The sequence below is a fragment of the Dendrobates tinctorius genome, unplaced genomic scaffold (genome assembly GCF_039654945.1).
Source record: "Dendrobates tinctorius isolate UK_male_01 unplaced genomic scaffold, ASM3965494v1 ptg000138l, whole genome shotgun sequence".
Classification (NCBI taxonomy): Eukaryota; Metazoa; Chordata; class Amphibia; order Anura; family Dendrobatidae; genus Dendrobates; species Dendrobates tinctorius.
The window spans coordinates 14,673,250-14,695,826 of NW_027361806.1; the positions used below are offsets into that span (position 1 = coordinate 14,673,250).

Sequence of the window (22,577 nt, forward strand, 5' to 3'; positions counted from 1 at the left end):
GTTTATAAAAGTTATTTGCTATATTCTAATAAATGTAGTTTTTGCTCTAAGTGGTCTGATTACTTATATGATGGTGAGAAACTGAATAAGCACGATGTTTAATATTTTACAACAGTAAATTTGTTGTTATGAATTGGCCATTTATGAAGGAGTCGGAGCCGGAGTCGGAGCCTGATAAAATCAAGGAGTCGGAGTCGCAACTGTGGCTTACCGACTCCACAGCCCTGGTTGTAAAATATTAAACATCGTGCTTATTCAGTTTCTCACCATCATATAAGTAATCAGACCACTTAGAGCAAAAACTACATTTATTAGAATATAGCAAATAACTTTTATAAACTTTTCTAAACTGTAAGTAAATATGCAATAAACACTTTTATGCAGTTAATAAGAAGAAATCTATAAATTTGTCCTCAGAAAAAGTATTGCCTCTGTCAGATCCTCCTTCATGGATGCCCTCAAATCTGATCTAATTATTTTGAGAGCAGAGAACAACCTCTCTACACTAACTTGTGTTGGTGGCAAAGCAGTAACCACTCGGGCAACATCTCTGACAATGTCAGGATACAGAGGAATCGCTTGTTGCACTGTTATTTTTGATGAACGGTCAAATTTCTCAATTTCTTTTAGTGCACATGAAAAATTCTGCTGAAATGTACTGGCTGTGTTCCTTGATGGGGATGACTCTTCTATGCGGGAACGCTTTGCACGGTCCTTGTGATCCAAATATTTTTCGAAATTAAATTCTTCATCAGTTGATGATGAGGGTGAAGATGTGGCAGGATGACCAAATTCTTCTTGTTCCTCCTGACTGTTCTGCAACCCTTTCATCCTTACTGCTATTTCAAACAGAGCTTCTTTTCCTTTACTTAGCTGTTGATCATCTAGAAGAATCCGATGCATTGGGTCTACATAAACAGCTGCCAAAAGAATGTTATTTTGTAATAGTAGCTCCTCTCTCCGTTTCATTGATGTAGCAATGCCACTTGCAATTAACCCTCCTCTTTGGGACAGGCGAAACATCAGGTTCTTCCACTCCTTTAAGAAAATACCTGGAGTTAAGTCCTCTGCTTGTAATTTTTTAGTCACTGTAAATGGGTGCTCTAGCAATTTTTCCAGCTCAGTCACCTGATTCCACTCACTTTCATTTAGCGTCAGTTGAGGGTTAGCCATGTCTACAAGAAAGGTTTTCAGTTCAACCAAGCGCTGAATCATTAAGTAAGTACTGCCCCATCGTGTGGCTTGATCAATAATTGCCCCTTTTCCAGCACGTCTCTTCAAAATTGAGTCAACTTTAGGGGTTCTGGCAACAGTAGCCAATTTTCTCACCTTGCCAATCAGTGCAGCAGCATGTCCTTCTTGCAGACTGTCTCTTATAGCCAGCTGTAGCGTATGCACAACACAGCGCATGTGATGAATGAAAGAACATATTGACACAGTTTCAACAAGATCATCTAAACTATCATGTTGCTGTTCATCTGAAGCAACTTCAGTTTGCTCCTCAGTTACAATACTGTGTTCCTCTATTTCAAACATTTCTGTGTCTGTGGACCCAGAATGTTCTTCTAGCTGCTGGTCACCATCATTACTCTCATTCATTAGCTTAATAATACTTATCATATTTGAAGCATTGTCAGTTACGACAGAAAGAACTTGCTATTTTTTAAGTTCATAGTCTTGCAGAACCTTTTCCACCAAGACCTGGAGAAACTCACTGGTGTGATGAGCTTTGGTGTCTTTTACTGCCAATGTCTTGGTAACTATTTCATTTTTGTCACAAACAAATCGGACATTGATGGCAAAATAGTTCACTCTGTGACGTGTGCAGGCATCCATTTTAAGAAACAGAAAGCATCCCTTGAGAGTTTTTTTTAAGTTCTTCCTTTTGTTTAAAAGCTTCTTCGATTACTAATTTTCTAATACTCTCTCCAGAGAAACACCAAGCTTGCGGGCCATTTCCCCATTCAGACACATAAAAGCTGGTCGTGAAAATAATGAAATAGGCACATTATCCTTTACAACAAGCTCTATGATCTGTTTTTTTTAAATGTATCTACTGTCATTGTCACAGTAACTTTGTCACTGACAAAATATCTTGCAACTGATGGCTGCAAAGTTCTCTGCTCCTTTGTTTGGCTGGAAGAGCTGGGCACTGGTTCATTGGTTTGGATGCAGTCTTTCTCATCCACTGCTTTCAGTACTTCTGGATGAAAGCGCTGTAAATGTCTCTTTAGATTAGAAGCTCTGGTAGGAGCATTTTTATCTTTGCCTGAATATGCACTCATCTTGGCTTCACAGCATTTGTTTTCGTCTGGATCATTTGTCATACACTGACAGACATAATGTTTTCTATCTTGAGTGATGGTGAAATGTTCAAATACAGCTGATTTAATGTGATGCTTCTTTGACATTCTCAGGTTTTTAATTCTGCATTCACAATCCAAATGACAATTGTTTTTCCAAAAAACAATTGTACAAAATTATTGCCAGGTCGTACAACTGATATAGTGGTCAGTAATACTGTTATTATTCCTCATGTACTCACAGTTAACTGATGCAAAGTTTGTTGAAAGGATAATACTTCTTACAGTCTTCCTCTTCTGAGTAGCAGGCAGCTGTGAGATGCTTGGAAGACGCACACCTAGTATGATCTAGTCTAGAGGAGGAGCTTTACTACTAAGAATTTGCAACACATTTTCACTTTCAGTTTCATACATTGTAAGTAGGGGGGTTGGGGCAGCATGAGGTTAACCAAGTATAAGATTAGATAAGGGCAGTGGAGAACAGTGGCACACAAGAAGTAAAGGAGGTTTTACACTAAGCAATATCGCTAGCAATATCGCTAAAACGTCACTGGTTTTGTGACGTTATAGCGATATTGCTAGCGATATCGCTATGTGTGATACTTACCTCCGACCGGCTCCCCCGCTGCTGATCGCGCGAGAATGTCCGGCTCCATTTCTCGTCGGGCGCTTCCTGCTGGGCTTCCTGCTGTGACGACGAGCGACGCGTGGACGCGGGCGGGAGGACGCAGGATCGCTGTGTGTGAATGGTAAGTATCGTCCGCTGCGTTGCTGCTGCATCGCTGTGAGATCTTTCTGTATGAAAGCTCACTAGCGATCATTTAGCGATGCAGCAGCGATCCTGACCGGGTCGGATCGCTGGTTGGATCGCTGGTGCATCGCTAAATGTAAAAGGGCCTTAAGAAATGTCTCTATCTCCAGCAGAACTGCTTATCACTGTTGTTCATAGTTTGATAGAACATATATATTTGAGTAACATTTATAAAATTCATATGAAAGTTCAATTATGAAATATTAATACATTTTTTTTAAAGCTGGATTCTGAGTCGGTACATTTCTACTGACTCCGACTCCAACCAAAACTAACTCCGACTCCACGACTCCGACTCCACAGCCCTGACTGCGCCTATACTAGCACCGCTTTCAATGGAAGGTGGCAGGATGTGATTTAGACATATGTCTTTTATAGATACCTTGGGCTGGTTAGTTTAACGGGCGATTAGACAGGCTACAGAGCCCTTTGGCCATAAGGAGACAAAGCATATGATGTATGGATGAACTGGTATGTGACCCAATATAAAATCACATACACACTAGGTGTGACAGTACATGCTGCAAGTCTAATTCTAGACAGTTCCTATATAGTTTTATGGTCACAGGCAGTTAAATCCATACACCATGTGACTTAGTCTCTGGCCATAAATGGTATACTAGTGACTCTGAGCTACGGTACAATACTATTAGCTACTTATAATATAATATACATGTTTGATATGCTGTAGAAAATTATATGTGGAGGTCCTGAGGTTTGCGCGCCCACTTTTGCACTATGGCACTTTTTGCTTGTTTTGCACATGCTCCACACTTTTGGTTCCTGTTTGTCTTGTTAACATTAATAAAGCATAGAAATTTTAATATTTGGATCCATTGGTCGTTTATGTGGTTCATTCCACACCCCCTTTGTTTTGCTATATGACACGACTTATCCACGGAAGGTCCGTAAAATACAACTCATATGGGAGATAGTACTTATACAAGTGTCTGATATATAAAAAATGCAGCTGTTTACCATTTTGTTTATACCTGTCCACACTGCCAAAGTACCAATACCTGGTTTACAAACAACAGGATCACTGTGCTTGATTGGCAGCAAACTCGCCTGACCTTAACCCCATAGAGAATCTATGGAGCATTGTCAAGAGGAAGATGAGACACCAGACCCAACAATGCAGACGAGCTGAAGGCTGCTATCAAAGCAACCTGGGCTTCCATAAACCCTCAGCAGTGCCACAGGCTGATCGCCTCCATGCCACGCCGCATTGATGCAGTAATTGATGCAAAAGGAGCCACGACTGAGTATTGAGTGCATTTACTGAATACACATTTCAGGAGGCCAACATTTCAGATTTTAAAATCATTTTTCAAGCTGGTGTTATAAAGTATTCTAATTTACTGAGATAATGACTTTTGGGTTTTCATTGGCTGTAAGCCATAATCATCAACATTAACAGAAATAAACACGTGAAATAGATCACTGTGTGTAATCACTCTATATAATGAGTTTCACTTTTTGTATTGAAGAACTGAAATAAATTAACTTTTTGAGGATATTCTAATTTTGTGAGATGCACCTGTAAACGCCACATCCTGATCAAAGGTTGCATGGGTTTTACAAGCAAATGTCCATTTGTCTTTCTATTTTCACAGTGAATCATTTACATGACCCATAGCAGGGTCTAGCAAATGGGAGGAAAATGCATAACTAGCAATTCCTAAGTATTTATCCGAATGTGCAACATGAGTGCAAATGTATGAAAGGGGTTCACCAAGATCACAAAGGAATAAACTAAGACTAATGCGTGCTCCATGGTATGGCTGCCCACTCCTCCAGAACGGCTGCAGTCATCATGTGCTGTCTACCTGCGTTACTGCTGCAGCCAATCACTGGGCTCAACGATGATCTGTAGCGTCACAGGGAACACCCACTGAGCGCTCAACCTTCAAGGTCACAGGGAACTCCCACTGAGCGCTCAACCTTCAAGGTTACAGGGAACTCCCACTGAGCGCTCAACCTTCAACATCACAGGGAACACCCATTAAGCGCTCAACCTTCAGCGTTAAAGGGAACTCCCACTGAGCGCTCAACCCGCAGCGTCACAGGGAACTCCCACTGAGCGTTCAACCTGTAGCACCATGTGGAACTCCCACTGAGCGCTCAACCTTCAGCGTCATGGGGAACTCCCACTGAGCGCTCAACCTGTAGCGTCACGGGGAACTCCCACTGAGCGCTCAACCTGTAGCGTCACGGGGAACACCCACTGAGCGCTCAACCTGTAGCGTCACGGGGAACACCCACTGAGCGCTCAACCTGTAGCGTCACGGGGAACACCCACTGAGCGCTCAACCTGTAGCGTCACGGGGAACACCCACTGAGCGCTCAACCTGTAGCGTCACGGGGAACACCCACTGAGCGCTCAACCTGTAGCGTCACGGGGAACACCCACTGAGCGCTCAACCTGTAGCGTCACGGGGAACACCCACTGAGCGCTCAACCTGTAGCGTCACGGGGAACACCCACTGAGCGCTCAACCTGTAGCGTCACGGGGAACACCCACTGAGCGCTCAACCTTCAGCGCCACGGGGAACACCCACTGAGCGCTCAACCTGTAGCGTCACGGGGAACTCCCACTGAGCGTTCAACCTGTAGCGTCACGGGGAACTCCCACTGAGCGCTCAACCTGTAGCGTCACGGGGAACTCCCACTGAGCGCTCAACCTGTAGCGTCACGGGGAACACCCACTGAGCGCTCAACCTGTAGCGTCACGGGGAACACCCACTGAGCGCTCAACCTGTAGCGTCACGGGGAACACCCACTGAGCGCTCAACCTGTAGCGCCACGGGGAACACCCACTGAGCGCTCAACCTTCAACGCCACGGGGAACACCCACTGAGCGCTCAACCTGCAGCTCGTCAGCTAGTTGTCGTAGAAAAAAGTAGAGCAGGTTTTTACCAACTGATTTTTTTTTTTGAACCCCCCGATTTGTGAACCAAGACTGTCCTGTGCAGAGTGAATGCTTCATATTTCATTGATGTAATTACTCATTGCCACCACTGGGAGACTATTCACTGAAAAACTATAAGATGCTAAAAACTCTTCATACCCTGGAAGACGTAATATTATTTATTATTATTATTATTGCAGTTAATGTTGTTTGTTAATTTTTTGGGTTAGATAAATGCAGAGGATTGACACAGTTTTGTGATATTGAAAATGTTAATAAACTTGTGGGAATTTTCAGAGATCTGATTTTGAGACCTAGAAAGCCCGTAAAATCTCTTGAAAACCGTCCATCGCCTGTGGCTTGTTATAGAAGGACACATGGTGAATGTATAGGGCACATATAGCTTCCCGCATATATATCTACGTGACTCCGGAGAGTTGACTGGCCCCAGATTTGATTGTGTTTTCGTGGCTCCCCCTTCTGGCTCTCCTGGGCGGTGCGCTCCTATTTACAGTCACTAATGGGCAGATTCTTGTTCCTGTGACCTTAATGAAATTAGAAAGGGTTAGGTTACCGGACTTGGGAACTAAATACCAGACTGTGTCCACCTATCCCCAACTTGTGGACTGTGAGCAAAGGTCAGCGAGGAGGGAAGAGAAACAGGTGGTACATTAGTGCCCAATTACAGAGGAGCTTCTATGGCCACAGACGTTACCTCCGACACATTCCTGGCGGAAAAGCATTCTGGGCAGATCACTCATTTAGAAATGTGTATAAATATATGTGAGAGCAAAAGTGCAGGAGATCAGCGCATGTCTCCAGGTACAATGACACGAGCACTGGAAGCTTGCAGCGTCAGTGTCCATATGTTCGAATGCATCGACTACCTGGCGCCAGAGAGCAGGACGTCACCCAGGATCTCTGTAGGATAGAGAGACACTAGAGAGCAGGACGTTACTGGGATCTCTGCAGGAGAGAGAGACAAGTGAACAAAGAAAAAAACTAAAATATGTCCAATGATTCAATATATGTTAAAATATTTATTAGGAACACACACCAAAATGAGTTGGGGAACAAATACCAGAGAAATGGGGGCACAACACAAGGGACAACAATGATTGCAAGGATAACAAAGCGGTAAAATAATAATAAATATTTAAAAGTTTGTTATAAATATACAATGATCAGAATGCTATATATATAGCATTCTGATCATTGTATATTTATAACAAACTTTTAAATATTTATTATTATTTTACCGCTTTGTTATCCTTGCAATCATTGTTGTCCCTTGTGTTGTGCCCCCATTTCTCTGGCATTTGTTCCCCAACTCATTTTGGTGTGTGTTCCTAATAAATATTTTAACATATATTGAATCATTGGACATATTTTAGTTTTTTCTTTGTTCATTATTCTAATTTCCCGATTTTGTCCTTTGTATTGTCCATTGGCGCACATATGGTGGTGATGGTTTTTCCTTTTAGGTGACGTTTTTATATTTGTATGTGCACCTTGCCTTGAGTTTTTCCAAGTGGAGAGAGGGACCTAGAGAGCAGGGCATCACATGGTATCTCTGCAGGAGAGACTCTAGAGAGCAGGAGAGAGATGCTAGAGAGCAGGACATCACCAGGATCTCTGCAGGAGAGACGCTAGAGAGCAGGAGGGAAATGCTAGATAGCAGGATGTCACCCAGGATCTCTTTAGGAGAGAAGCTAGAGAGCAGGATGTCACCGGTATCTCTACAGGAGAGCGACGAACTAGAGAGCAGGATGTCCCTCAGGATTCCTGCAGGAGAGAGATCCTAGAGAGCAGGACGTCACTTGGGATCCCAGCAGGAGAGAGACACACTAGAGAGCAGGACATCACCTGGGATCCTTGCAGCGGAGACGCTAGAGAGAAGGCTGTCACTCGGGATCCCTGCAGGAGAGAGAGACACGCTAGAGCTCCAGGCAGTGCCAAAGATTGTTGGTCTTTTTTGCAGAGTGACAGAATCTAATATGACCCGGGCTGTATATAATCTCGGGGTTGTTAGTAATGTGTGTACTTCTCAATGCAGAAGCGCATAACTGTCGGTGCTTAGTCCTACACTTGATCCGGGGTGATCACCGCGCAGGCAGAGACCCGGCTCTTATGCATTTGTCACTCTGGAACGATCTCTGCCTGGTGTTGGCTGGCACCAAACCAGGTCTCCTACGAGAATCCAGGAGTGCTGCTCATTCTGTGCCCACCTGCTCGGCCTCCATGCACGCACCCGGTGCCGCTCTAGTCTTCTCCAGCATGCATGAGACCTCGGCGATCCCTGCTCCCCGGTGGATGATCCTGCTAAGGTGTATAGTAAAATCCATGTATACGTTTAAATATTCCCTCCTGTGACATTGACGGCTAAAGACATGTGTACGCCGCGTTCTTCAGTTACACTTAGAAACCGCACCGTCCTCGCATCCCGGGAGCTATTTTTGGCCTCTCCTCGTTGAGCGTCTTGCTGTTGGATTTGACATTGCTGCTCCTTAAATCAGTTTCCTGCATTTGGCCCCTTTCTCTTTTTCATTTTTCTTGACATTTTTGTACATTTTTGGCCTCTATGAATTAACGCAATGGATGACGGCCCGATCCCGCTGCTGACGTTGCCAACGGCGCCATACTATGACCAGAGACCGGGAACTAGTGGGCTGAGAAAGAAGACGTATTATTTCGAGACCAAGATAAGCTACCTTCAGAATTTTATCCAAAGCGTTTTTTTTTCCATCGATCTCCGAGATCGTCAGGGATCTACTATGGTCGTCGGCGGAGACGGACGATATTTTAATAAATCTGCTATTGAAACGATCGTTCAGATGGCTGCTGCTAATGGGGTAGGTGCGATCAGCCCGAGATATCTCTAGAATGGCTTGCAGTATCTGGTGCATTTTTTGTGCGTTGTTGTTTTTTTTTTTTTGTTTGTTTGTTTTTTATGTATTTTATAAATCTAAAAGATATAATTGTAAATGTTATCACTTTCAGTAAAAAATATATATATTTTCCTTTTACTGCTATAAATATTGAAAAAGAAAATTAATTATATAATTTTATTTGATAACTGTCAGTTTTTTTGGGTTTTTTTTATGCCGCTCCTCGTTCCTTTTGTCACATTTTGTAGCGGAAGCTTTTGAGATTCCTTGAATGAGTGAGATTTGACACGAATGACTGCAATCTCTCATACCGATCAGTGACTTTGATTCTTCACTGGAAAATTTCACGTTTTGTATTTACCAATTTGAACCATTTTTATATTTTATTCACTTTTTTTTTTTTTCCTTAAATGTTCAGTGATTATATATTATTTTAAATATATACATTTTTATAATTTTAATACAAATTAATAGAAATAACTTATTGTCTGGTCTGAGCCTTTTTTTTTTTTTCTTGTATGTAAACTACTTGATTTTTTTTTTTTTATTAGTGTTTTTAGAATTCACTTGTGATCTCAACCACATCGTTATTTTAAAAGGGTATTCCCATCTCCAAGAGCCTATCCCAATTTGTAGTAGGTGTAATAATAATATTAGCAAATACCTACAATTAGAAATGTAGTATAGTTCTTCTGATTCGCAATGTCGCCTACCCCATGTGCAGGGCATTACAGTTGCTTAGGTATCCATGGTTACGACCACTCATAGTGACAGTTAGTTGTCACTGGTCGTAGCCATGGATACCTAAGCTACTGCAGTGCCTTGCAAATGGTGTTAATGACATAGCGAATCAGAAGAACTGTACTACATTTGTAATTGAAGGTATTTGCTAATATTATTATTACATTTGCTACATATTGGGATAGGATCTAAAGGGGAGGTAAGATGTTGCTCCAATATGCAATCTGGTGACTATTCGGGGTCTTTGGTGAATGGCCAGCCTGGGGTCATGTGTTTGCCAGCATCAGCAAATTAAATTGGGGGAGTCGTTCTTATTAGCCAATCACGTCATTGCTTTTACTTTATAAAGTTGAGGTGATATCTGATTGGCTTCTTAGTGTCGTATATGCAGTTTATTTATTTTTTTTTAATTGTGTAGTTCTAGATTCACGTTTTATCACAGAACTTTGACGACCTCATTACTTAAAGGGGCGGTCCATAATTACAAAAATATGGCTTTTTTTATTTTATTTATTTTGGACACACGACTGATATTTTTTCTTTATTGGAAACATGTGACCACTCTGCTAGACTGGAAATAATGCAGCAGAAATCGTCTAATTCCTGATTAGCAGGAATTGCCTTGACGGGCTGTGATTAGGATGGGGACGTCAAATCTTAAAGGGGTATTACCATCATGTAAAGTGCTGCCATATCACTAGGACGAGCCATCCCTTTATAATTGACATTTAGGACGCCCACTGACAGCGGTCTGCAGTTCCCTGGACGGCCGGGGCGCCGCAGCACAGGAAGAGACTGCAGACTGTCAGCACAGGCAGCCGCTTTATTCTCAGGACCTTTTGGGGGGGTCACAGAGGTCAGACCTCTTCTGACCATTCCAAATCTGTGTGACTGAGGTCTGTTCTGCTTTCCTGTAACGTCACCATATCTCTGTTTCCAGATCGGCCGTCTGGTCATCGGGCAGAACGGAATCTTGTCCACTCCGGCCGTGTCCTGCATCATCCGCAAGATCAAGGCCATTGGTGGAATAATATTGACGGCCAGTCACAACCCCGGAGGCCCCAACGGAGACTTTGGCATTAAGTTTAACACTTCCAATGGAGGTAAGAGGGGGAGTATTCTTACCAAGTGGCTGCCAAGCCAGAATGAATCCCCTCCACCTGTAGATGTACAGTAGATCCTAATGTTGTGTGGTCACAAGTGGCCGTGTAGTCCCAGCCTAAGGGTATGTTCATTCCTGTAGGGTTTGTGTATTGATAATCCTATAGGAAATTACTATATGATCCCTGGTAGGTGCTTGAATTTTTGCCTTTGATTTGTTGCACTAGAATTATCTCTGTACTCATCTTTTTAAAGGGAATCTGTCAGTAGGATCAACCTCCTGAGCCGTCTATACAGGCATGTTGGTCATAGGAAGCTGAAAAAAATGATCCCTCGATATTGGAGATCCGATGTCCTATTCCAGAGAAATCCATGTCTTTCTTAATATGCAAATGAGCTGTTGAGATCTATGGGCCAGGCATAGATCTCCTTGAGATTATTTACATATTAAGAAAAATGTGGATTTCTCTGGAATAACACATCAGATATTCGATATCAAGGGATCATTTTATTCAGCTTCTTATGACCTACTTTCCTGTATAGACGGCTCAGGAGGGTTGATGCTAATAACAAAATCCCTTTAAATGTGTACAATTGCAAAGTGCTTGTTAAAAAATTACCTTTTCTTAAAAAAATACTCTGCTCTCAAGAACTGAGGTATTTTAATTCTTTTGTGTACTGCTTGTTGTCTAAATTACCATCCATCTCTGCAGTCTACCAGCAGTGGCCGGTTTCCTAGGCGAGGAGCACAGCTCTGAAGCTGGTTAGATCCAGTGCCCCTGCCCTTCTTTTGGTGCTGCAGGGGTAAAGTTACCTCTGCTTGTAGCAAGCGAGCGTGCACAATTCAGACCAGTGTCACAATGGTGACGTCCGTCCTCAGCACCGCATTGCTCCAGGAGGCAGGGGAGCTCCTGAAGATGCGAGTAGGGTTGTGCTTTAACTTACATTTCCCAGGTTGTCAGATGCCGGAGTAATTTTGCCGTTCTTGTACGGTTGACTGAGGGTGACTCGAAAGTGGAGGCTGTCGGGTCAGATAAGGTCTTGGCAGGTGCTGTATGTAAAGAGGGGTCACTCCGTGATAACCGCTCTCATGTTTCCTCCAGGCCCTGCACCCGAAGCCATCACTGACAAAATCTTCCAGCTCAGTAAGACCATCGAGGAATATGCCATCTGCCCCGACCTGAAAGTCGACTTATCCACCATCGGGAAGCAGCAGTTCGATCTGGAGAATAAGTTTAAACCGTTTACAGGTGAGTCTTCCCCCTGCCGTGTCCTCGTCGCATCAGTCGGAGCCTCGTCGCTGTCTGCGCTATTCATGCTGTCAGATCGGACGACAGCGCCAATTGTGAATATACAGATCGGGGCTGCTACTACATTTTTCTAGATCTTTAAACTTTTCGCATATAAGAGTTTTGTGGTCCGATCTCTACCGGAGGTCTAAACCGCCCCTCGGTGACGTGCGTTGGGGCGGTGGGGATGATGTCTCTCCTCTGTCCTCTGCAGCCTTGCGGGTCGCTGCACACTAGATAAGTGTAGGTCATCATTTGATTTTCAGAAAGAACTCGTGTGCCCGGGACCTGGACTCGGACTCTGAGACGTATACACACCATCACATTACTGCAGGCTACTTCCCCACCATGTCAGCTTGCCACCAAATAGGTGACTCCCCTCAGGGGCCTGGACACAGATTACCAGCCCCTTATGATATCTTGTTCCAGTACCTGACAAAATGACTGCAGGGGGCTGGTGGTCCCTCGAGGTTTGTGGTCATGGAAAGTCCAGAAGGCTAGTAGTCAATTACTATGAGAAAATGGAAACGGTCTTAGGAGCGCAGGAAGGAGGCTCAGACAAGAGATGGGGTTAAACCACAACGCGTTTCGACGGAGGATCCGTCTTCATCAGGTGGAAGACGGATCCTCCGTCGAAACGCGTTGTGGTTTAACCCCATCTCTTGTCTGAGTCTCTTTCCTGCGCTCCTAAGACCGTCTCCATTTTCTCATTGCTCCTATCCTCCATTGGAGGTTTTCGGCTGGAGCTGCGGTGGAGACCTGACATTTTTGTCTGCCCCTGGGTTGCTTCCTAAGCGCTACTCTATGACCGCTTATCACTGACTCTTAATTAGTAGTCAATTACTGGCTCGTCTAAATGGGTTATCAGCCCTTCTAAACCGGTCAGCAATCACTGAACAAGCACAGAACTTGTTCGTCAGGTGTCAAGAATTTTAAGCCGGCTTATAAATGCTTGTTCTCAGCAGCACATCGCCCCGTGTAAACAGCACATGTGCTGCCGACAACCTGATCTTCTATGTGCCCAGGGCAATTGTACTAACCATAATTCTGCGTGCGTTGAATGTTCGACGCCTGTCGACAGCGGCCAGAGAACATTCTCCGATCTGCTTACATGTAGCCGATCGGCGGTCATTTTACTGCTCGGATCGGCCGATCTAGAGGCGCCGTAAGCCAGGAAGAAACCAGCAGCTCGGCTGTGGGATCACGGGTCACGATTTATATACATTACAGGATGCTAAATGATGTGACTTTTTATAGCTCGTTTTTTTCTTTTTATGCAGCCTGATGGCCCCTTTAACACGTCGTCATTACGTTTCAGACGATCTCGATCTGTCGTCCTCTCACGTCTTGGTCTCTTTGACTTGCAGTGGAGATCGTGGACTCTGTGGAGGCGTACGGGAACATGCTGAGGAACATCTTTGACTTCAGTGCCTTAAAAGAGCTTCTCTCAGGACAGAACAGACTTAAGATCCGAATTGACGCCATGCACGGAGGTATGAGATAGCAGAATTTAATTTATGCCATAAACCCGTAAGATATGTTAGATTCCCATATGGTATTAAAGTTGTTAACAAACTAAGGCTGAAGTAGGGGCCCCGGAGTAAATTGGCCCCCTACTTCCCTAAGAAGTAAGGAAGAGGCTTTGTCTCCCAACTTCTTTGTCTCCTGTCTGTCTAATGGCATACTTAACAGGTGGACTTGCAGACAAGCTATTAGATAATGTATGCTGGGTATTGATTGAGAGATCTAGCACCTATAGTACTGGCAGGATGCTAGTGGAGACCCACCCGCTCAGAAAGCGTGGCCGGCAAGTGTATGAGGAAATTTGCTGATTTTATTAGACGGGTATGTGCACCACAAGCAGCTTTTTATTATTGGGGGGGATGAGGGCAGGTTTTGTGTGAGCGAACGAGTGCACTTCAAGTCCTGATTGGCTTCTGATCTCATAATCTACTACATCGGAGTTTACCTCTCTCTGTTCTTGAACAGTTGTTGGACCTTACGTGAAAAAAATTCTTTGCGAGGAGCTCGGCGCCCCGGCAAACTCTGCGGTAAATTGCATCCCACTGGAGGATTTCGGGGGTCACCATCCTGATCCAAACTTGACCTATGCATCAGAATTGGTAGACACCATGAAGACCGGAGAACACGACTTTGGTGCGGCCTTTGATGGAGATGGGGTAGGTTAGACCATATGGGGGTGGGGGTGCCGTCATTGCAGAGGACTTCCAGGATAAGGGGTCGAGCAGTGACCGGGTGACAAGAGCGGCATGCCCATTAGAGTTAATAGGCTGACCCTGGTGATCGGCAGATGGCTGCTTCCTGCCCAGTGACCCAGGGACAATAGATTCGGCCCCACTACAGTTAATGGCGGTTGGCATCTGCGCGCAGTACAAATAGCGGAGCAGAGGACTTGGTGGCAGAGGCCTTTCTGTTACTTCCATGTCGTGACGCCCTTTCTCAGATTTACGCTGGGATCTTCCTCTTCTCGTCCTCAGGACCGCAACATGATTCTCGGCAAAAATGGCTTCTTTGTTAACCCCTCGGACTCCGTGGCTGTGATTGCAGCCAATATCTTCAGTATTCCTTACTTCCAGCAGACGGGTGTTCGAGGATTGGCAAGAAGCATGCCCACCAGCGGAGCGCTCGACAGGTAAGAAAATCGTAGTTCCTTGGTTTCTGTTTTTTTTTATTTTTTTTTTAATAATTGTAGCTACAGAAAAATGGCACTCGGCGCCAAATGCAAAATACACACTAAAACCATCCCCTTCCCCAATGGTAGAGATTGGATCATCGGATTATTGAGGACACCATGGCTGGGGTGAAAAAGGGAGAAAAAAGACCATTCTGTTAATGTTTTTGTGTTTTGCTTTATTTTGATGCATTAGATTTGTTTAGTCCTCTGTGGGATGCGATCCTGCGATCATTTGATTGCTTACACTTTTGCAGCTGCTGAGGCCGCTCCATACATCTGCACCCGACCTGTGGAGCGCGTACGTATAAGTCACAGGTCTGATAGACAAAGAAGATCATCCCTCCACGGAGGGTCCGACGCCAATCATAAGAACTGGGATCCAACGTCCCATATGAAAGGAGACGTAGTGAGCACTTGCGACCACCGCTTCTACGGCAGTGGTCGCACATGCTCAGTACAGCCTCACTCATACAGACCTTTGTGCCTTCCGTACTCGGGATCTATGGGAGTCTCGGCAGCTGAACCTCCTACGATTAGACGTTTCTCACCTTTCCTGCATATAGATGATAAATGTTTGAGACACTACTGCATCTGGTCCAAAATAAATTGTCCTCAGTAGTGCAGCCTCAAGCTTTGGGCCTGTAACACCAAGTGATTGTATCTCAGGAGAGAAGTAACAGTTGTCACTGTTGTAATGTACATAAAAGAGTCTTTTATAGACCCCATGTTAGTATATAGTCCCTGTAGGGCAGAGGGTTGATCCTCGTTCTCATATCCTAAAACACGGGTTCACCCCATTTTAATGATCCGCTTTCCGCGCCATGAAAAACATGTCAGATTGTGACATTTAATAAATACTAACGCCGAGATTAAAAACTATGTGACAAACCAAACACCGCACGTCCTTGTATTCCGCCTCCGTCCCATGACGACGGGGAAAATAAAAGTTGTGAGAAAGCAGAGGCTGGGATTTGTAAGTCCATAAAACTTTAAAAACTGCACGTGTTTATTACATGTCGTGTCGGCGCATGAAACCTTCTCTTTCATTAAAAAAAAAAAATGAAGTAGAAACACTTCGCAAAGTGAAATATAAAAAAGAAAAAATAGAAAACCCGAAGCTTAATTAGAGCGCGCGGCTCCACAACGGAGAGCGGAGCTGTGAAAACCATAATCCAGTGTTTTCATTGTATTTATTATTTATTTTTTAGAGTGGCAAAAGCTACAAAGATCGCTCTGTACGAGACTCCGACCGGGTGGAAATTCTTTGGAAACTTAATGGATGCAAATAAACTCTCGCTGTGCGGAGAGGAAAGCTTCGGAACCGGTAAGATGCCGTCCTGACATCTGTGCAAAGTGGTCTTAAAGGGGTTCTGCAGAACTCGATCACTATCGTACGGGTGGTCACACTCCTCCGCTGACTTAAAGGGGTGCAGAAATCGCTGGACTACGGGGGTCCATTCAGTCAGCATTACCCATGATAGCAAAAATCAGATTCCCCCAGGATCAGTAATGTAATGTATGTACACACACAGTGACTGCACCAGCAGAATAGTGAGTGCAGCTCTGGAGTATAATACAGGATGTAACTCAGGATCAGTAATGTAATGTATGTACACAGTGACTGCACCAGCAGAATAGTGAGTGCAGCTCTGGAGTATAATACAGTATGTAACTCAGGATCAGTAATGTAATGTATGTACACAGTGACTGCACCAGCAGGATAGTGAGTGCAGCTCTGGAGTATAATACAGGATGTAACTCGGGATCTGTAATGTACAGTTGTGGCCAAAAGTATTGACACCCCTGCAATTCTGTCAGATAATACTCAGTTTCTTCCTAAAAATGATTGCAAACACAAATTCTTTGTTATTATTATCTTCATTTAATTTGTCTTAAATGAAAAAACACAAAAAGAATTGTCCCAAAGCCAAATTGGATATAATTCCACACCAAACATAAAAAAGAGGGTGGACAAAAGTATTGGCACTGTTTGAAAAATCATGTGATGCTTCTCTAATTTGTGTAACTTACCTGTGGCACCTAACAGGTGTTGGCAATAACTAAATCACACTTGCAGCCAGTTGACATGGATTAAAGTTGACTCAACCTCTGTCCTGTGTCCTTGTGTGTACCACATTGAGCATGGAGAAAAGAAAGAAGACCAAAGAACTGTCTGAGGACTTGAGAAACCAAATTGTGAGGAAGCATGAGCAATCTCAAGGCTACAAGTCCATCTCCAAAGACCTGAATATTCCTGTGTCTACCGTGCGCAGTGTCATCAAGAAGTGTAAAGCCCATGGCACTGTGGCTAACCTCCCTAGATGTGGACGGAAAAGAAAAATTGACAAGAGATTTCAACGCAAGATTGTGCGGATGTTGGATAAAGAACCTCGACTAACATCCAGACAAGCTCAAGCTGCCCTGCAGTCCGAGGGTAAAACAGTGTCAACCCGTACTATCCGTCGGCGTCTGAATGAAAAGGGACTGTATGGTAGGAGACCCAGGAAGACCCCACTTCTTACCCCGAGACATAAAAAAGCCAGGCTGGAGTTTGCCAAAACTTACCTGAAAAAGCCTAAAACGTTTTGGAAGAATGTTCTCTGGTCAAATGAGACAAAAGTAGAGCTTTTTGGGCAAAGGCATCAACATAGAGTTTACAGGAGAAAAAGAGAGGCATTCAAAGAAAAAAAAACACGGTCCCTACAGTCAAACATGGTGGAGGTTCCCTGATGTTTTGGGGTTGCTTTGCTGCCTCTGGCACTGGACTGCTTGACCGTGTGCTTGGCATTATGAAGTCTGAAGACTACCAACAAATTTTGCAGCATAATGTAGGGCCAAGTGTGAGAAAGCTGGGTCTCCCTCAGAGGTCATGGGTCTTCCAGCAAGACAATGACCCAAAACACACTTCAAAAATCACTAGAAAATGGTTTGAGAGAAAGCACTGGAGACTTCTAAGGTGGCCAGCAATGAGTCCAGACCTGAATCCCATAGAACACCTGTGGAGAGATCTAAAAATGGCAGTTTGGAGAAGGCACCCTTCTAATATCAGGGACCTGGAGCAGTTTGCCAAAGAAGAATGATCTAAAATTCCAGCAGAGCATTGTAATAAACTCATTGATGGCTACCGGAAGCGGTTGGTCGCAGTTATTTTGGCTAAAGGTTGTGCAACCAAGTATTAAGCTGAGGGTGCCAATACTTTTGTCTGGCCCATTTTTGGAGTTTTGTGTGAAATGATCAATGTTTTGCTTTTTGTTTCATTCTCTTTTGTGTTTTTTCATTTAAGACAAATTAAATGAAGATAATAATACCAAAGAATTTGTGTTTGCAATCATTTTCAGGAAGAAACTGAGTATTATCTGACAAAATTGCAGGGGTGTCAATACTTTTGGCCACAACTGTATGTACACTGTGACTGCACCAGCAGAATAGTGAGTGCAGCTCTGGAGTATAATACAGGAGGTAACTCAGGATCAGTAATGTAATGTATGTACACAGTGACTGCACCAGCAGAATAGTGAGTGCAGCTCTGGGGTATAATGCAGGCTGTAACTCGGGAGTCTTTTTCTTGTTGGTTCTCGTCTCAGGCTTCCGCTTCTAGTGTTGTGTGATTCCAGATTATATTGTAGTTCCGGATTATGGGATGGGAATTGGAGGGATGTATCGGTATTTTTTCCCTCTTTTTGTTGTAAATCTCCTCTTCGTCTCTCATCTCTGTAATCTTGGAGCAGATCCCGAGTGTCCTGCGGTCAGAGGCTGATTGGTATAACGAGGTACATGGCAGAGGCGGACGCAGCTTCCCTTCCGGGCGAGACATTTTGTACATAAACATTTGATTTGGCCGCCTTTTTGTGGGATTTTTTTTTGTCATTTTTTTAATTATTCTACAGATGTACAAATTAAATTCAGCGTTTTATATGGAAATGTGTTGAAGCCAAAAGCTGCAGATGAGGGGGCGCTCCGCTGTGCTGCACGGAGGAGTAATTAAGTTATTACTGGAGCTATTTTGAGGTCTATTTTTAGCGAAGCATCGACCTCCGTTCTCTCTGTGGCCTCTATTCATTACAGATGTCTGGAGTGTTATTACCCCCAGTGACCACTTGGGGGCAGAAGTATGAACTATATTAACTATAAGTAAACGCATTCAGTGATTGAAAAAAAAAAATTAAAAAATGATAAGCTCTCCTGAAGTCCTCTGTGCTGCTGGTGAGTCTGCTCCTTGCTCTATGTAATACTGCGGCTAAACCTTTTCAAGTCCCATCACAGGTGGACAGGTCATAATCCTGTCACCTGAAACACTCTGTACTGCTGGTCCGTTCACATGTAGACAGGTCAGTACCCCGAGAAACCACATACTCGCAGCCGTGAGAAGTAGCAGCAGGTGGTCAGGAGCCCCCTGTAATGTAGGGCTGACGGACGTCTCCTTGTGAAGTGTCAGAACATTTTGCAGCTCACACCCCTTTCCTTTTTTTTTTTTTTTTTCCTTTTTTGCACACCCCTCTATAATCTGAGACTACAAGTTATGCCTGCTTCTCTACCGACAGGATCGGATCACATCCGGGAGAAGGACGGACTGTGGGCTGTGCTCGCCTGGTTATCAATCATCGCCACACGCAGGCAGAGTGTAGAAGACATCCTGAAAGATCACTGGCAACAATATGGACGCAACTTCTTCACCAGGTAACTGCAAATCCAGCTCTATAGTTATCCTGTATTATACCCCAGAGCTGCGCTCACTATTCTGCTGGTGCAGTCACTGTGTACATACATTACATTACTGATCCTGAGTTACATCCTGTATTATACTCCAGAGCTGCACTCACTATTCTGCTGGTGCAGTCACTGTGTACATACATTACTGATCCTGAGTTACATCCTTTATTATACTCCAGAGCTGCACTCACTATTCTGCTGGTGCAGTCACTGTGTACATACATTACATTACTGATCCTGAGTTACATCCTGTATTATACCCCAGAGCTGCACTCACTATTCTGCTGGTGCAGTCACTGTGTACATACATTACATTACTGATCCTGAGTTACATCCTGTATTATACCCCAGAGCTGCACTCACTATTCTGCTGGTGCAGTCACTGTGTACATACATTACATTACTGATCCTGAGTTACATCCTGTATTATACCCCAGAGCTGCACTCACTATTCTGCTGGTGCAGTTACTGTGTACATACATTACATTACTGATCCTGAGTTACATCCTGTATTATACCCCAGAGCTGCACTCCCTATTCTGCTTGTGCAGTCACTGTGTACATACATTACTGATTCTGAGTCACTTTTTACATTTAATATATATATTTTTTTTTTTTATTTTTTTTTTAGTGTTTGTGGTCTCTAATAATTACTTGTATTTTGGGGCATTAACAATAATTTTATTCCCCTCCCCTTGTAGATACGACTATGAAGAGGTCGATTCTGAAGGAGCCAACAAAATGATGAAAGACCTGGAGACGCTCATGTTTGACCGCTCGTTTTCGGGGCAGAAATTCTCCGTGGGGGAGAAGGTTTACACTGTGGAGAAGGCGGACAATTTTGAATATAGTGACTCGGTGGATGGAAGTATTTCCCGGAACCAGGTGTGTGCCGGGTGGTAGGGTGTCAGAGTGCGGCACACACCTGCCAGTCTCCTGCGTGCAGCTGTCAGTGGAGAATGGGAGTCATAGTTACAATTTTATGCCCGATCCCATGAAGTCTTGACTTTCTCTTATTTTGCAGGATCAGTGATTTGTTGCTTCCTTTTGTCGTCATATTAAATGTTCTGCTAATTTCTGTCATTAGGGATTAAGGATTATCTTCACCGACGGCTCCCGTATCATCTTCAGACTGAGCGGTACCGGCAGCGCCGGAGCAACTGTACGGTTGTATATAGACAGCTACGAGAAGGACGCCCCCAAAATATACGAGGACCCTCAGGTGGGTACAGTAATGTGCTGTATGAACCACTTCATTTTTTCCCGACAACTCCAGAGCTGTACTCACTTTTCTGCTGCTCTAAAGTCTGTTTTCTGGCCATTATTCTGACATGTTTCTATGGGAAGATCTAGAGTGAGTGAAGTAAAGAGCACGGAGCAAGGCTTCGTTCAGGGGAACTAATTTTTGGACCCCGTGCGCCAAAGAACAAACTGACCACCATGAGAAAGTCCTGACGTAATCCTTCTCCCTGTATTCTCTGTGCCGGCTATCTCCAGGGCTCTTAGGGGTGCAGCGCCACCATGGCATCCCTGCCGATTCCCTTTCTGTGAGTCGCTGACTCAGGACCCGCAAGCGCTCAGTCACCTACAAATCCCTCATTTATTGCTTGTGAATGTAGCACTAATGAATTGGCCGACCCTCCGGCTCCTCCGGTTACCTGCACCTGCGCCTCTCCCGCGCCAAAGAGTTGTTCCCTGCGTGAAAAGCGACGTCTCTTAATGTAATCTTTTACATTGTGATTGACATTTTAATCAAGTTTCCTCCTTACCCGGAGGATTAAGCACAATTACCCTTTTGTAAACCCCGGCCGCCCCTCGTACGCCACCGTCGTGCCGGAACCAAACCTTTTATTGAGTTCTTAGTTCCTCTTGTCCATCTTCTGCTCCCAGGACGACGTCTCTCCCGCGCGCTGCCAAGCTGGAATTCCTCCTTGGTCTCCGCTCTGGTTTTTGGCTGTGGTCGCGCTTCCTGTCGTTTTAAGGCAGCTCTAACACATGGTGTCCCTCATGTAATAAATTGTAGGGGGGTAGGAAATTCTACGCAGCTTTTTCACTTTATTTTTTATATCATTCTAGTTACAAATTGGAAAATCTAAGAATATCTTGAGCGCCATAAAGGACACAAGTGCGAGGGTGGGATGGTTAGATTACAGACTGGTCATTTTTGTGTTTGGAGACCTTGAGTTGTACCCCCCCCCCAATAATGTAGTACATGGCTACAGTATTGGCAGTGTTTTCTCTTACAGTCTTTTGCAAAAGATTCGGGAAGCCTGCGGCTCCAAATCATCGGTCGCTGCAGGAAACGTGACGGTTTTTATATGGCGGCCATTCACCTGGATGACTTGAATCTGCCAGAACGGGGGCCTCTGTCATACAGGACCCCCACATGTGACTTAATAGAGCATACTCATGGGGGCTGGCTCTGGAAGACCCCAAATAATGGTGTACCACTAATCTTCATGAAGCCTGCTGTCAGTGAGTGCCATCTGCCTGCTCTCCTACGTGTGTTCACCCCTCTGTCCTTCTCTCTTCCCCGCAGGTCATGTTGGCTCCTCTCGTCACAATTGCATTGAAGCTCTCTAAATTACAAGAACGGACGGGCCGCACAGCCCCGACGGTCATCACATAAAGCCCTGCGCTCCATCTCGCCCTCGGAAGTGTATTTTTGTGTAGATGCCTATGAATGTCCTCGTCTTCCCCCTCCCCGTGTCGTGTCTGTCCCACACATGTATATGATCCAGAGATGGAAGAGTAAAGGTGATTGGAAATGGAGATTTGTGCCTTGTTTTTACCATAGGTGCCTATAATGGACCGTAACTAGGGCTGCGGGCTCATGTTCTGCTTGACACGGGCAGCCGAGCCCGATGGGGACCCTACATGAAGGTATATCTGCACCACTGGGCACAGATTTGACCCTGCGGCTGCCACATTTGGGTGAAACCTTCTTACTGTAAGAATCCTGTGCCCCTTGGTCTCTGCGGGTCGGCGTGAAAGCACAAGCTTGAAGGTGGATTCCGGCTCCGATCACTGCCGCGTCAGGAGGTGAGCTTCGCTGGTGACAGGGTATTGTACACCTGCACTATTGCACATGCCTGCTGATTCCCCACGTATCTCGGCCAGGATCAGTA

At 44.5% G+C, this 22,577-nt stretch overlaps 1 protein-coding gene across 2 annotated transcripts in view; it reads left to right on the forward strand.

Annotated features, from left to right (window-relative positions):
* Window positions 1-22,221, forward strand: part of LOC141048736 (phosphoglucomutase-1) — a 115,980-nt gene extending 93,759 nt beyond the window's left edge. For both annotated transcript variants that reach the window (XM_073544667.1, XM_073544666.1), the window contains 10 exons: window positions 10,595-10,757; window positions 11,859-12,005; window positions 13,412-13,537; window positions 14,034-14,224; window positions 14,543-14,697; window positions 15,948-16,063; window positions 19,281-19,416; window positions 20,151-20,334; window positions 20,537-20,671; window positions 21,989-22,221. In XM_073544667.1, the coding sequence (XP_073400768.1) occupies window positions 10,595-10,757; window positions 11,859-12,005; window positions 13,412-13,537; window positions 14,034-14,224; window positions 14,543-14,697; window positions 15,948-16,063; window positions 19,281-19,416; window positions 20,151-20,334; window positions 20,537-20,671; window positions 21,989-22,078 (1,443 nt within the window). In that variant the 3' untranslated portion in view covers window positions 22,079-22,221. The remainder of the gene's footprint in view (window positions 1-10,594; window positions 10,758-11,858; window positions 12,006-13,411; window positions 13,538-14,033; window positions 14,225-14,542; window positions 14,698-15,947; window positions 16,064-19,280; window positions 19,417-20,150; window positions 20,335-20,536; window positions 20,672-21,988) is intronic.
* The last annotated feature ends 356 nt before the right edge of the window (window positions 22,222-22,577 follow it).